Raw genomic sequence first — 16,058 nt, 5'->3', positions numbered from 1 at the left:
TTCCTTCCGTTGGTTCACCCCCACAAATGGCTGCTAAGGCTGGCACTGTGCCGATCCGAAGCCAGGAGCCAGGTGCTTCTCCTGGTCTCCCATGGGGTACAGGGTCCAAACACTTGGGCCATCCTCCACTGCCTTCCTGGGCCACAGCAGAGAGCTGAACTGGAAGAGGAGCAAATGGGACTAGAACCCGGTGCCTATATGGGATGCTGGTGCCACAGGTGGAGGATTAACCCAGTGAGCCATGCGCCGGCCCTTATGTTTCATTTTTACAGTAATCTATTTTTGTTATACCCTGTAATCACATACAGGACTCATGTTCAAGGTACACAAGTGACTATTTCAATTAAATAATAAGAAATCAACTTAGAAACAGAGGAAGGATCTGAATTTACATCTTATCAAAGAAGACATACGAATGGCTAACAGGTACCTGCAAAGATGCTTAACATCTCCAGTCATCAAGGGAATGCAGATTAAAACCACACTGAGACGCGACCACACACCCACAGGAGAGAGAAAAGGACAGGCAGGAACAGGTCAGATGGGCAAAGTACGGGCACCCTGGCCAGTGGGAATGCAAAATGGTGCAACTGCTTTGGAAAACAGTGAAACGTAAACTTACAAGTTAGCAAACACACCCCTAGGTGTCTACCCAAGAGAAATCTATGTTCATGAACAGACTTGAGATTCACAGTAGCATTATTCACGGCAGCTAAAAAATAAACCAAACATCCACTAACTGGTGAACAGATACACAAAATGTGGCGTATCCATAACCGGATATCATTTATCATCAAAAAGAAACAAACTACTAGACAGGGATAAGCCTCAGAAACATTACACCAAATCAAAGAGCCAGATGAAGAGACCATTTGCATGCTAAGTAAGAATATGACACCCAGTGAAACTGTCCTTCAGAAATGAGAGAGAGTCTTCCTGGAAGCAAAAACCAAGGAGATTCCTGACCACCCTTACAAGAAATGCTTGAGGAAGGCCTACATCTGGAAACAAAAGGATAACTGCCATCATGAAAATGGGCAGAAATAGAAAACCCACTGGTACAGCAGATAGGTAAAAAAGAAAGAAAAAAGAATCAAACCTTATCAATACAGAAAGGCACCACATTACAAATAAATAAGAGAAGAAAGGAACAAAAGATTTACAAAACAAAATGGAAAATAATTAACAGAACGACAGGAGTAAGTTCTTACCTATCATTAAAACCTTGAATGCAGACAGATTACATTCACCAAATAAAGGGTAGGCTGGGGGCGGGGGCGGGGGTGGTGCAGTGGGTTAAGTCACTGCTGCTAACACATCAGAGCACCAGAGTCCCGGCTGCTTGGCTTCCAGTCCACGCTCCCTGCTCTTGCACCTGGGAAGGCAGTGGAAGACGGGCCAAGGGCTTGGGCCCCTGCACCCACGTGGGAGACCAGGCTGGAGTTCCTGGCTCCTGGCTTCGGCCTGCTCCTTTTTTTTTTTTTTAAAGATTTATTTTATTTATTTGAAAGTCAGAGTTACAGAGAGAGGTAGAGCCAGAGAGACAGAGAGAGAGAATGAGAGACAGAGAGGTCTTCCATCCGCTGGTTTACTCCCTAAATGACCGCAACGGCCAGAGCTGAGCTGATCAGAAGCCAGGAGCCAGGAGCTTCTTCTGGGTCTCCCATGCAGGTGCAGCGGCCCAAGCTCTTGGGCCATCTTCCACTGCTTTCCTAGTCAGCCTGGTCCAGACTTAGCTGTTACAGCTATTTGGGCAGTGAACCAGTGGATGGGAGATTTCTTTCTCTCTCTCTCTCTGCTTTTTAAAGAGATAAATAAATCTTTTAAAACAGATACAGACAGGTTGAATGTATTTAAAAAAAAAATAAGACTTGGGGTTGAGACTGTGGCGTAACGGCTACCGCTTACAGTAACAGCATCCCATATGGACGTCGGTTGGAGTCTCAGCTGCTCCACTTCCTATCCAGCTCTCTGCTGTGGCCTGGGAAAGAGTGGAAGATGGCCCAACTCCTCGGGCCCCTGCACCTGTGTGGGAGACCAGGAGGAAGCTCCAGGCTCTTGGCTTTGGACTGGCCCAGCTCGGGCTGTTGCAGCCATTTAGGGAGTGAACTAGAGGATGGAAGATCTCTCTTTCTCTCTCTCTCTGTCTCTGCCTCTCTGTAATTCTGCCTTTTAAATAAATAAATGAATTTTTAAAAAAACCAAAAGACTCAACTATATGTTGTCTATAAGAAACTCCCTCAGATAGTAAGGATGCCCAGACTGAAAGCAAAATAATGGAAAAAAATATTTCACACAAACAGAAACCAAAAGCAAGCAAAAATAGCTCTTCCTATGTAAAAGTTTTTGACTTTTAAAAGCTTTTTGATGGAAACTGTAAAAAGAGACAAAGCAGGTGATTTATAACAGAGATCAATTAAACAAAACGTGCAGGCACCCAACAATGGAGCACCCAAATACGTCACACACACACATTGCTGGGTCTAAAGGGCAGACAGACTGCATTACAGCAACAGCTGGGGCTGATCCCATCGATGCCAGATCACCCATAAAAAAATCCAGACACATCGGAGACCAAATGAACCTACGAAGTTCATGTAGCAGCTAGCCACTCACATACTCCTTCTCATCAGCACGTGGCACATTCTCCAGGATGCACCAAGCGTCTCAACAAACTCCAACACATGGGACTCCTGTCATGGACCATCACGGACCATAACGGAATAAACCTAGACTTATTCATGATTAAAACAAAACAAAACAACAACAAAATCTTAACAAAAGTAAAGAAGGAACATATTTCAATAACAAAAAAAAAAAGGCTAAATACAAAACCCTACAGCCAACATCATACTAAATGGGGGAGCTGAATGTATTTCCTCTAAGATCTGGAGCAACTCAAGGATGTCTGTCTTCATAACTCTTTTTTTTTTTTTTTTAAAGATTTATTTATTTATTTGAAAGGAAGAGTTACAGAAAGGCAGAGAGAGAGAGAGAGGTGTCTTCCATCCACCAGTTCATTCTCCAAACGGCTGCAATGGCTGGAGCTGTGCTGATCTGAAGCCAGGAGCCAGGAGCTTCTTCCAGGTCTCCCACGTGGGTGCAGGGGCCCAAGCACTTGGGCCATCTTCTACTGCTTTCCCAGGCCACAGCAGAGAGCTGGATCGGAAGTGGAGCAGCCAGGACTTGAACTGGCTGCAGTGCCGGCTTTTCCTGCTACCCGCTACGCCACAGCACCAGCCCCATCTTCATAACTCTTAACTCAGCACAGTACTGGAAGTCTGCAACTGGGCAAGAGGATGAGACAATGGGCATCCAAAGTGGAGAGAAGGAAGTCAAATGATCTCTGTAGATGGCACGATTTTGTATACAGGAAAACCTAAGGACTTTACCAAAAAGCTATTAAAACTGATAATTTTGGGGTTGGCACTGTGGCACAACAGGTTCTACAGTGTTGGTACCCCATATGGGCACCAGTTCAAGTCCTGGCTGCTCCACTTGCACTCCAGCTCCCTGCTAATGTGCCTGGGAAGGCAGTGGAGGACGGCCCAAGTGCTTGGGCCTCTGCTCTGGCATGGCAGATTTGGGAGAAGCTCCTGGCTCCTGGTTTCGGATCGGCCCAGTTCCAGCAGTTGTGGCCATTTGGGGAGTGAATCAGCAGATGGAAGATTTTTTTTTCCTCTCTCTTTCTCACTCTGGCTTTTGAATAAATAAAATAAATCTTTCAAAAAAATTCATTCACAACAGCTGTACACGCACAAAACTGCCAAAGAATAAAGTTAACCAAGGAAGTAAAATATCTCTATGAAAGAAATTAAAAAGGACACACAAAAATGGAAAGATATCCCATGTTCATTGATCAGAAGAACTAATATCATTAAAATGTCCCTACTACCCAAGACAATCTACAAATTCAACACAATCCTTATTAAAATAGTAATGCAATCATAAAAGTTATATGTAATCATCAAAGACCCTAACAGCCACAGTAAAAATGACAAAAGTCAAGACATTTCAATATCTGATTTCAAAACACTGCATAAACTATAACAACACAGACAGCATGGTTCTGGCAAAAGAGTCAACATATACACCAATAAAGAAAGAATAGAGAACTCCGAAATAAATACATCCACAGCCAACTGATCTTCAACAAAGGCACCACATATAGCATGGAAAAAGAAATGGCTGGGGCTGCGTTGTGGTGTAGTGGGTAAAGCCACCGCCTGCAGTGTCAGCATCCCATATGAGTGCCGGTTCGAGACTCAGCTGTTCCACTTCCGATTCAGCTTTCTGTTATGGCCTGGGAAAGCAGTGGAAGATGGTCCAAGTCCCTGGGTTCCTGGCTTTGGATTGGCACAGCTCTGGCCATTGTGGCATCTGGGGAGTGAACCAACAGATGGAAGACCTCTCTCTCTCTCTCTCTCTCTCTCTCGGCCTCTGCCTTTCTGTAACTCTACCTTTCAAATAATAAACAAAATCTTTTAAAAAAATAAAAATAAATAAGATATAGTACAAGGAAAATCCACATTTAGAAGAATGAAACTAGACCCCTATCTGTTGTCATATAAAAAATCAACTTAAACTGGATTAAAGATCTAAACAGAAGATATGAAACTACCAAAAAAGACATAGGAGAAACACATTAAGACATGAGTATAGGCAAAGATTTTTTTTGGATAAAACCCCAAAAGCAAAGCCAACAAAAAACAAAAGCAGATAAATGGGATTATCACAAATGAAGAGGCCTCTGTATAGCAAAGGAAACAACTGGCTGGGTCAGGAGACGGCTGGAAAACAGGAGACAACTGCCGACGTCATCCTACGAGGGTTATTATCAAGAATACACAAGGAACTTGGACAACAGTGAAAAATCAAAACACACAAATGAACTGAACAGACGTTTCTCCAAAGAAGGCCAGTAACTCTATGAAGAGAATGCACATCACTAATCATCAGAGAAATGTACCAGGGACACATCACCTCACTCCAGTTAGAAGGTCTATTTAAGACAGACAGAAGCTGGCGCCACGGCTCAATAGGCTAATCCTCTGCCTTGCGGCGCCGGCACACCAGGTTCTAGTCCCGGTCGGGGCGCCGGATTCTGTCCCAGTTGCCCCTCTTCCAGGCCAGCTCTCTGCTGTGGCCAGGGAGTGCAGTGGAGGATGGCCCAAGTGCTTGGGCCCTGCACCCCATGGGAGACCAGGAGAAGCACCTGGCTCCTGGCTTTGTATCATCGCAGTGCACCAGTCGCAGCGTGCTGGCCGCGGCGGCCATTGGAGGGTGAACCAACGGCAAAGGAAGACCTTTCTCTCTGTCTCTCTCTCACTGTCCACTCTGCCTGATGACAAGAAAAAAACAACAACAACAACAACAACACCAGACAGACAGAAATAACAAATGCTGATGGGGATGCAGAGAAGCGGGAACGCTCCTCCGTGGCTGACGGGAACCTGAGTTAGTAAAGCCATCAGAAGCTACCTCCTGCCCCAGCCAGCCCACCCCGGGTGCAGAGCCAAGGGGGCGAGGCCCGCACACCAGTGAGACACTGCACCCCACGCTCACTCGCAGCACCACTCACAGCAGCCCAGAGACAGTCTCAGCGAAGCTGTCCACTGAGGGACCGGCAGGAGAGGGGAAAGTGATTCACACACAATGCAATGCTACTTAGCTGTACGAAACTGAAATCCTACCACTTGCAGCAACATGATGGGAACTGGAGGAAAATATTTTAAGTGAAAAAAGGCACAGAAACACAAAGCTCACACGCTGGTTACTCACACACAGAAGCCAGCGAAGCTGATCTCCTAGGAGCAGAGATCAGAACAGGGTTGCTGCAGGCCAGGAAGCGGGGGTGGGGGGTGGGCAGGGGGCGAGGGACGGAGAGAGGTGGCCTAACGGGCCTCAAACCACCATCAGGCAGCGTGAGTCCGTTCTAGCGTCCTGCAGCACTGCACGGTGACTGCAACTTAGGAAAATTTATTATGCATTTTAAAATAACTGGAACAAAATAATCTGAAGGTTCCCAACACAAATAAATGATAAATGTATGAGGAGACGGAAAGGCTAGTTACTCTGATTTATTTCATCACTGCACACCGTGTAAACGCACCCAATGAACACACTGCGGTAAGTACATGCAAGCACTATCGACTAATTAAGAGAAACTCATCCCTGGAGGATGCTAAGGGTGACATTTTACTTTGCAAACTGGTACACGAAAGGAAAGGATCAGCCAGTTAAGAACAAAGAGACCACACGTTACAGGGGTTCACCAATGTGAAACACCAGCAATGGGCAGGTCTGAGGCGGCCTGCAGCTGGGGGCGGCAGTGGCTCCAGGGGACCCCGGAGGACGCTGGAAACAGATTAACCTGGACTGCGGGGGCCGCTGCGCCACTCCACACATTCACCACGACAATTAGACCTTCCGCTCACAGTGGATAAATTTTAGGGTGTGCAAGTTATGCCTTAATAAAATTAAAAAAAAAATCTATGACTTGAAAAGTTTCTTTTTTTAAAAAAAAGTACTGAGAGAGAGTGGACACTTAGGTCATTCTCAGAGGAATACATGGCTTTAAGTTGTTTCATTATTAAAAAGCAAACTATGGGGCCGGTGCTGTGGCGCAGTGGGTTAATGCCCTGGCCTGCTGTGCGGGCATCCCCATGGGCACCAGTTCGAGTCCCGGCTGCTCCACTTCTGATCCAGCTCTCTGCTATGGCCTGGGAAAGCAGTGGAAGATGACCCAAGTCCCTGGGCCCCTACACCCACGTGGGAGACCCGGAGGAGGCTCCTGGCTCCTGGCTTCGGATCGGTGCAGCTCCAGCCGTTGTGGCCAACTGGGGAGTGAACCATCGGATGGAAGACCTCCCTCTCTCTCTCTGCCTCTCTTGAATCTTAAAAAGCAAACTAAAAACAAGTGAACTCCATTCAACTTAACGAATGAGGAAAAGGATAAACTAAAGGAAACAGGACAACTACAGATTTGGAAAGGCAACATCAGCACCGCAGATGGGAGGAGACGAAAGGACTCATTAAACAGCACTGCGTACTGAGGAACGCGAGGCCTGCTCTACCAACGCCGGGCGCCAGGGACTCAGCACTGATACAGGGGAAGGCACTGGGCCCACTGAGTCCACAGGCTACCTTTCAACCCTATTTCACAGCCACATGCTACTCCATGTCTTACAATCTCTCTCAGGCATATAATAGCAGCATGAAAGCTGCACAGAAACCGTGTGCAGCCCACTCTGGGAAAGATCACCAGGTGCCAGGATGAATCCATCTGACAGTTGGAAAGTTACAGCAAGATGGGGCTGGCAGAGTGGGTAAAGCCACTGCCTGTGATGCTGGCATCCCATATAGGCACCGATTTGTGTCCTGGTTGCTTCATTTTCTTTTTTTTTTTTTTTTTCAAATATTTATGTATGTATGTATGTATTTAAAAGAGTTATATAGAGTAGAGGAGAGGCAGAGAGAGAGAGAGAGAGAGAGAGAGAGATCGATCGATCGGTCGGTCTTCCATCCTCTGGTTTAGTTCTCAGTTGGCAGCAATGGCCAGAGCTGTACTGATCCAAAGCTAGGAGCCAGGAGCTTCCTCAGTCTTTCGACGAGGGTGCAGGGGCTCAAGGACTTGGGCCATCTTCCACTGATTTCCCAGACCACAGCAGAGAGCTGGATTGGAAGTGGAGCAGCCAAGACTTGAGCTGGTGCCCATATGCTGGCACTGCAGGCGGCGACTTTACGTGCTATGCCACAGCACTGGCCCCTCTCCACTTTCAATTCAGCTCCCTGCTAATGGCCTGGGAAAGCACTGGAGAAAGGCTTAAATGTATGGGCCCCTGCACCCACATGGGAGACAGGATGAAGCTTCTGGCTCCTGGCTTCAGCCTGGCACAGCCCTGGCCATTACAGCCATCTAGGGAGTGACCCAGTGCATGGGAGATCTTTCTCTCCCTTTCCCTCTCCCTGTCTCTCCCACTCTCTCTCTATTTCTTTCTTAAATCTTTTTTTTTTTTTTTTTGACAGGCAGAGTTACAGAGTGAGAGAGAGACAGAGAGAAAGGTCTTTCTTCCGTTGGTTCACCCCCAAAATGACCGCCATGGACAGCGCGCTGTGCTGATCCGAAGCCAGGAGCCAGGCGCTTCCTCCTGGTCTCCCATGTGGGTGCAGGCCCAAGCACTTGGGCCATCCTCCACTGCACTCCCTGGGCCACAGCAGAGAGCTGGCCTGGAAGAGGAGCAACCGGGACAGAATCCGGTGCCCTGACCGGGACTAGAACCTGGTGTGCCGGCGCCGCAGGTGGTGGATTAGCCTAGTGAGCTGCAGCGCCAGCCTCTTTCTTAAATCTTAAAAAAAAAAAGGGGGGGGAGGGGGCGGCACTGTGGTGTAGAGGGTAAAGCCGTTGCCTGCAGTGCTGGCAATCCCATATGGGTGCCAGTTCGAGTCCCAGCTGCTCCACTTCCAATCCAGCTCTCTGCTATGGCCTGGGAAAGTGATAGAGGATGGCCCAAGGCCTTGGGCCACTGCACCCACATGGGAGACCTGGAAAAAGCTCCTGGCTCCTGGTTTCGGATAGGCACAGCTCCAGCCATTGCGGCCAATTGGGGAGTAAACCAGCGGATGGAAGACCTCTCTCTCTCCCTCTGCCTCTCCTTCTCTCTCTGTAACTCTGACTTCCAAATAAATAAATAAATCTTAACAAAAAAAAAAAAAAGATACAGCAATACAAAGAGGAAAACATCCCAACAGCTCCCTGTCATAAATACTGAAGCAGGGGCTAGCGCTGTGGCCTAGCAGGCTAAACCGCCGCCTGCAGTACTGGCATCCCATCTGGGTGCCGGTTCCAGTCCCGGCTGCTCCTCTTCTGATCCAGCTCTCTGTTATGGCCTGGGCAAGCAGCAGAAGATGGCTCAAGTCCTTGGGCCCCTGCACCCTCATGGGAGACCTGGAGGAGGCTCCTGATTGGCGCAGCTCCGAACGTTGTAGACCAACTGGGGAGTGAATCAGCAGATGAAAGACCTCTCTCTTTCTCTCTGCCTCTCCTCTGTGTAACTCTTTCAAATAAATAAATAAATATTTAAAACAAAAACACTGAAGCAAAAATTCAGAAGAAAACTGCTAACCCGAAGCAGGCAGTATATAAAAGTTAGTATGCAGGTCGGCACCGCAGCTCACTAGGCTAATTCTCTGCCTGCGGTGCCAGCACACCAGGTTCTAGTCCCGGTCGGGGACCGGATTCTGTCCCGGTTGCTCCTCTTCCAGTCCAGCTCTCTGCTGTGGCCCAGGAAGGCAGCGGAGGATGGCCCAAGTGCTTGGCCCTGCACCCACATGGGAGACCAGGAGGAAGCGCCTGGCTCCTGGCTTCGGGTTGGTGCAGCGCGCTGTCCATGGTGGCCATTTGGGGGTGAACCAATGGAAAAGGAAGACCTTTCTCTCTGTCTCTCTCTCACTGTCTAATTCTGCCTGCCAAAAAAAAAAAAAAAAAGTTAGCATGCATGCTATGACAGTAAGGCAGTTTAAAACCGGAATCAAACACTGCAATCCTAACATTAACGTGCTAAGGAGAAAGCCCTACAACATGTGACAAAACCAGCATGACGGGCGGGAGCCCCTAGCCAGGCTGTAAGACTCACATGCGGGGTGTGAGCCATTGGGCAAGACCAATGCCAGCAACATGAGCCCCCTCTACCTGACATGCTGAAGCCACTTACTAAAAATGGAGAAAAAATAAATACATAAAAATGGGAGGACACAGGAACGCCTGCCAGTGCCTCTGTTACCCTTAGTCCTGGCTGGTGGTGGAGCGAAATTAACCCAACAAGTAGCACTGGCTCACACAGCACAAGAGAAAGATAAGATCTGATTAGAAATGACAAGACTGTACAGGCAGATGCTAGTACAGAAAAAAAAAAAAACCTCACTAAGATTAATAAGAAAACTCGGTAAGGCGATGGCATAATACTCAAAATCCAATAAATAGCTTTTCATGAGATTAGAAAGCGCCAACTAGAAGTAGAAATGGAAAAAGTATTACCCAGTTGCAAGAGTGACAAAAACTAAAGTACTTAGGGATAAAATTAAGGGAAAAGTAGAGATTTACAGAAAGTAAAAAAAAAAAAATATCTTATATAAGTAAGAAAATAAAACCCAGAACCATGGAGGAGCTATACCACCCACCAAAATAGGCAAAGGGTATCATAGTCAATCTTCCCCAAATTAACACGTAACTTTAACGTAATTCCCATCAATTCCTGCTTTTTCTGAACTGGATGAAATCATGCTTGCTTCTACACGAGTGTTAATGTCTTGCAGCAGCCAACAAAGAGCTGTCAGACAGGATTAGGGAGGGGAGGTGGGGGCCACCGGGCCATACCTTGTGCTGTTCTCCGAGGGGCACTGCCCACAAGGCACGCAGGAGCCTGTGCAGACTCCTCGGGAGGTCCGCTCTGGCCTGCACCGGGTCTTGCCAGCCCAGGCTGAGCACAGAGCAGGCCGGGCACATGTCAGACGCGCCCCTGTCAAACCAAGCTCTGGCTCTCGGGCTGCGGTGAGCGTGAAGGCTCTGGAACAGTTACACAAAACTTCTTCCGAGCCACTCATCCAAACTGTCTGTCTCTGGGCCGGCTGAGGGTACTGCTGGGAGCAGTCCCGGGCAGGTCTTGCTGTGACAGCGGGCTCGTTGGTGGTGACTGGTGTGCTCAGCGTGCTAATGAGTGAGCCAATGGCACCAGAGAGGTACCGACTATCTGGGAGCAGAAGTGGGCGAGCATGCCTGGTACCTACCATAAGCCAACAACAAGCTCGCCACAGGCAGGGAGCCTGGGTTTCCAGGAAAGTCATCCATGACCCCACTGTCCCCCACTGCCCACGTCCCCACTAAGCTCCAGCCAGGGGCAGGCTCTGGGGTCACAGCTCTGCCAAGACAGACCTCCTGCTCTCGCCGAAGCCCGATACGCTCTTCATGCAGCTTTCTTACTTCAGTAAATAAAAGGGTTTCCAAGACTCACAACTGACTGTAAGCTCCTTGTTCTATCTTCCTCTGTAACAGGGGCCGGACACCCAGAGGGAGAGGGGCACATGCCACTGGGGAAGGTTCAAAGCTGCACACGAGCCGTCACAAGGGGAAGTCACAAAGTGCTGTGGCAGCTACATCCCAGCTTCTCAAACCTAAGAACTAAGAGGCTCTCCTGAGTTCTTCCAATTACTTGTGGCAAACCCCTTCTGAACCGCTGGGGCCCTGAGACAAAACAAGAGAGGTACTGAAAAGAAAAAAAATTACAATGAATAGGAGGAGATTTTAAGTTCTTCCTGTTTTCATAGCACGTTACACCCATAAAACATTAGTTATCAGATTTTTATCTTAAGTAGCTCTGACATTTAAAATGTTAGTTGAGTAAATAAATTGATTTATTTTTTAGCCATTCCACCTAAAAAAAAAAAAAAAAAAAGCCAAAAAGCCTCACACAGAAGAAAAGACAATCCTACAAAACACACACAGCACGGGCTTAAGAAGCTAGCAGGCCGGAACACGGCCCCTCCATCCACACAGCCAAGTCTGACTTCTGGAAGGCAAGTGGCAATTACCTTTCAAAGACGGCAGTTTCTGAAGTTCCCTGTTATTGCTGGCACTGAACCGGGAGGAGTTCTGCCGCTTGTCTTTCTTCACTATGGGCTGCAGGACCGGCACCTTGATCTTGGTAGACACCGTAGGCGGGACAGCAACAAGGCTGTTTTTCCTGCTGCTGGGAATCAGCTTCCGAAACAAAAACAGAAGAGCACGTGAGCTGGGGGATTTGAGGCCCAGAGAGAAAGCAGTCTCCTCCGCCTGACCCGGGCCGGCACGCCTCGAGGTGCCGCATGGCATGGCTTACATCCCCCCCTCTTAGAACCGTGCGACGTCGGCTTTCAGCTCCACAGACGTACCTAGTCCCACGTCTCCCTCCAACCTCGGATTCCTAAACTTTCGCCACCCAGGCCGATGCGGGCGGCTGAAGGATGGGTCCCCCGCCTCCCGGGGGTTCGCGGGGCTTGTGAGTCTGTGACCTTAACTTGACGAGAGGGACTCTGTGGGTGTGAGTGAGTGAAGGCTCCTGAGAGGTGCAGGTGGTCCTGATGGGGCAGGATGTCCCCAGACAGGGGCTCAGGAGATGCGGGCGGCCAGACGAGAGCAGACCACAGGACAAGCAGACAGGCAGGGCGACACGGCGCCACTGGCCGTGGGCCAGCGGGAGCAGGTGGTGTCAGATGCTGGGAGCCTCTAGGCCTCCAGGCGGCACACAACTCTGCCCTGGGACCCCACTTTTGGCTCCAGCTCAGACTTCTGACAAGTTCGTGTTCTTCCTGTAGGCTGCTAAGTTTGTGAAAACTGGCAAACACAGGTGAGCGCCTCATAACCTACAGGTTTGCCCTGCCTCTCACCACTCGGGCGAGGTGAGCAGGCACCTCCCCCTGAGGGCCAGGAGATGCTCTTCTTCTAGCTGCTCTCCTTGCATTCACCCCTGGCTCCTGGTCCACCTGTCCATCTCCAAGCTGCATCACAACAATCAGGATGGCCCGACTGCCCACGGCCCCGTGGAACACTCCAGCATGGGGCGACAGTTGAGGGGTCACACAGTACAGCCTCCAGGGGCCCCTTCCCCTGCCACCCACACAGGCCCAGGGAGACCCTGTGGAGTCCAGCCAGGCCCTGCCCCTCACCCTAACAATGGTTTCCTGCCTGCACTGCCCAGCAGTGCTGGTCACCAGTAGCACTGGCAAGCGCCAGCTGTCAAGTGGAGAGGGCAGAGGCTAGAGGCCACCCTGCCATGCAGCGCTCACTGAGCAGTGAGGAGCTGCCGTGTGACAGGGGCTCGAGAACACTCGGCCAGAGCACCTGGACGGCAGGAGAATGCTGCGTGGGACCAGAGTCCAGAACCACTTCCCTCCCAGGCTGCAGCTTCTTCCTCAAAACACGCTCTGTGGGCCCGATCTCGACACCTGTCATTCTTTCCATCTGACCGGGGAGCTCGGGTCTTTCTTCCTCAAAAACCCCATCCACAACGCATCTCCGCCATGGAAATCCCCCCAGTTGAAGCTCCTCCACTGTGCATTCCCTGGAGGCCCCTAGAAGACCCCAGGGCTCTCTCTCCCGTCGGTCGGCCTGCTTTCAGCGCTAAGTCATACGTATTCGCACACCTGACCCCTGGTCACAGTCTGTCTCCTTTTCATCCTCCTCTAACGCGGAACACACGACGGCCTTGGTCACAATCAGGCAGAGGTGGACAGAAGCAGCCTGGCTCTCAGCAGCAAGGTGGACGTCTAGGATGTGACCCTCGACCCTGCACGGTCTGACCCACCTCACAGGTGCCCGCAGCCCCTGAGGAAACGTCTCCGGCGTCCGAGAACGAAGATGCGCCTGCCCCGCCTCCCTCCAAGGCGTTCCCCTAGCAGTGCGCAGTGGCCTTCCAGAAAAGAAAGCCTGGTCCCTGCCCCGCGCTAACTCATGATGGCCCCGCTCCCTCCTGCTCCACCAGACCCCACCCCACACTGGCACAAGGGCTGCTCTGCTCTCCCTCTCGAGGGGGCCTGAGCGGTGCTCCCGGCCAACTCCTGGTCTGCCCTGCTATGTGTGTCCCAGGCTCGGGCACCCATCAGTGGTGGGACAGACATCTTTCTCCCTGACGAGGGCCAGCAGCTCCCGGAGGCACCACAGTCCGGGGAGAGCGTCTCTGAGGAAGGGAGCCGGGGAGGCAGGCAGGGGGCTGCTCCAAGGCCGGAAGGCCGCAAGTGCTGTGCCGTGCCTGTGGAGCAGCGGGCAGAGCCAGCGAGTCCAGGCCAACAGCTCCGAGCTCCTCTTGAGGGCGCTGGCAGCCCAGTGAGGGAGGTGGTGACGGCAGCGACAAGGACACATCACCCAGCCTCAGGAGTGGCCCATAGATGGGGGCTGGTCCTCAGAGGGCCCATCCAGCAGCCTGAACAAGACACAAGGATGCCAGCTTAGACCAGGACTTGGTGGGTAGTTGTGGACAAGGGGACACCAGGAGTGGATGTGTGGGGAGGAGGGAGCAGAGGGCATCAGAGAGAGGGACAGAGGGGGACTGGAGGAAGCCCAAGTACGTGCCTGTCGATCTGACGTCCAGCGTGGTGACCCAACCTGTACAAGCCCAGTCTGGGTCGAGTCCGCATGCTTAGCAAATGGAGGGGGGGCCGGGCTCCTCTCCTCCCTGCCCCAGAGATGTGGCACGGATGGCCTTCCTCACCTCCTGTCTCCAGGGGCACCCAGGACACCCCCGTCAGAGCAGGACAGGACTCCGGAGTCCATGGTATCGAAACGGTGACTGAAGCTACAGGAGTGAACCAGGCTGCCTGGCAGGGACGAGGGAGAGAGGAGACAGCACTGTCCTGCGTGGGCAGCAGGCGCGGGCGGGGGTGCCCTCCTGGAGGCCAAACCACCACCGGCTCCAGCGGCAGAGAGGTCCCGGCTGGGGAGGTCGGCCGCGTGGAGCAGCAGCCCCAGGAGCTGGCAGGCCTGGGCAGGAAGCAGGCAGATCCTGGATCCACAACGCTTTCTAAAACTGTGGGTGGGAGTAGGCTTTTCAGCCTCTCACTCAAGACGCCCACAACCCACATCAGAGTGCCTGGGGTGGAGTCTCAAGTCTGGCTCCTGATTCCAGCTTCCTCTAACGTCACCCTGGGAGGCTGCGGGGATGGTCAAGTGCCTGGGTCCCTGGCCCCCCTGTGGGAGAGCATGACGAGCCCAGCACATCTGCTTGTCTGACAGCCCTGAGCTGAGCCATCTGACAGCTTTGTGTGTATCTGTGTGAAAGAGAGATCTGCAGGGGCCAGCATCGGCAGCAGATTCAGCAGCACTGGCATCCCACACAGGCACCGGTTCAAGTCCCGGCTGCTCCACTTCCAACGCAGCTCTCTGCTAATGTGCCTGGGAAAGCAGCAGATGATGGCCCAAGTGCACGGTCCCCGGCCACCTACATGAGAAGCCAGGATGGAGTTCCAGGCTCCTGGCTTCCCCAGGGTATTGCAGCCATTTAGGGAGTAAACTAGCAGACGGAAGAGCAATCAATCAATTTCTCTCTCTCTCCTGTAATTTTGCCTTTGAAACAAACAAAATAAATTGTAAAACAATAAAGAAAAGAAAGACGAAGTCCGCCAAGAATCACCCTGATGGAAGGCTGCAGGCCTGGGGACAGCAGGAAGGCCAGCAGGGTCACCAGGCGGAGGACAGAGGAAGCTGCCTGGACCACCGGCAGCATGAGCAGACGCTCCTACTCAGCACCCGACACGGCTGCCCACAGCCAGCACTCACACAGATCTCCCACTCCCACCACCCCGAGTCCTCTGATAGGGGAGTGACGGCCATGGCCCCGTCCTGGGTGCCCGTGGAGTGGAGGGGGGCAGGGCCAGGGCGGAACGCGGTGGGCAGCTGCCTCCCACCCTCGGAGGGCTTCCATGGTGTCACAGCACCCTCAGTTTAGTGCTCAGAAGGAGTGATGCTGCAGGCTCGAGCCTCACGGGGTCCACGGCCTTCAACTCCAGGTGGATCCCACTCCTCCTCCCTACGTCCAACAGGCAGGCAACCCCAGTCGCCGGTCTCCCAAGCTTGTCCCCGTCTACAATTTATAATGGATGGACCAAATGGTCACCGCTGCCGTGGCAGAGACGACATGACACCCCGTGACACAGGAATAAGTGCTGCCGTCTCCAAGCCCAGCTTCCACCTGACCAGGTCTCGGGGTCTGACCGCCAGTTTCCAGAAAGTACAAGGACAGGGGGCCTGTGGACCACCCAGGGACGCCATCTGCAAACCTGGGCTGCGGGGGCAGCTGCAGGTTTCTGTGCCGCAGCCCCATGGACGGACTTCTGCGGGGCCACCCTGTGCGCTGCGAGGCGTTTACGGCCTCCTGGCCTCTGTCTACAAGAGGCAGGCAGCACCCATCCTCGAGCTGGGAAAACCGGAAGCCTCTGCAGACACTGTCAGAGCTCACGCGCCCTTCGAAGGCGTGTGAATATCCTGATTTCCTTAACAGCTAAAGTGCAAGGGGAAAAAGGACAGACAGGCC

The 16,058-nt window shown here is 51.6% G+C and overlaps 1 protein-coding gene across 5 annotated transcripts in view; it reads right to left on the bottom strand.

Annotated features, from left to right (window-relative positions):
- PPP2R5C (protein phosphatase 2 regulatory subunit B'gamma) overlaps window positions 1–16,058 on the bottom strand; it is a 160,523-nt gene that overhangs the window by 127,679 nt on the left and 16,786 nt on the right. For all 5 annotated transcript variants that reach the window (XM_051834796.3, XM_051834798.3, XM_051834800.3 and 2 more), the window contains exon 3: window positions 11,587–11,755. In XM_051834796.3, the coding sequence (XP_051690756.1) occupies window positions 11,587–11,755 (169 nt within the window). The remainder of the gene's footprint in view (window positions 1–11,586; window positions 11,756–16,058) is intronic.

This window comes from Oryctolagus cuniculus, chromosome 20, assembly GCF_051225735.1.
Source record: "Oryctolagus cuniculus isolate XC-2025 breed Fujian yellow rabbit chromosome 20, ASM5122573v1, whole genome shotgun sequence".
In the NCBI taxonomy this organism is placed as follows: Eukaryota; Metazoa; Chordata; class Mammalia; order Lagomorpha; family Leporidae; genus Oryctolagus; species Oryctolagus cuniculus.
Note: the sequence above shows the minus strand (reverse complement) of the source record. Positions and strands in the feature narration are given on the sequence as shown.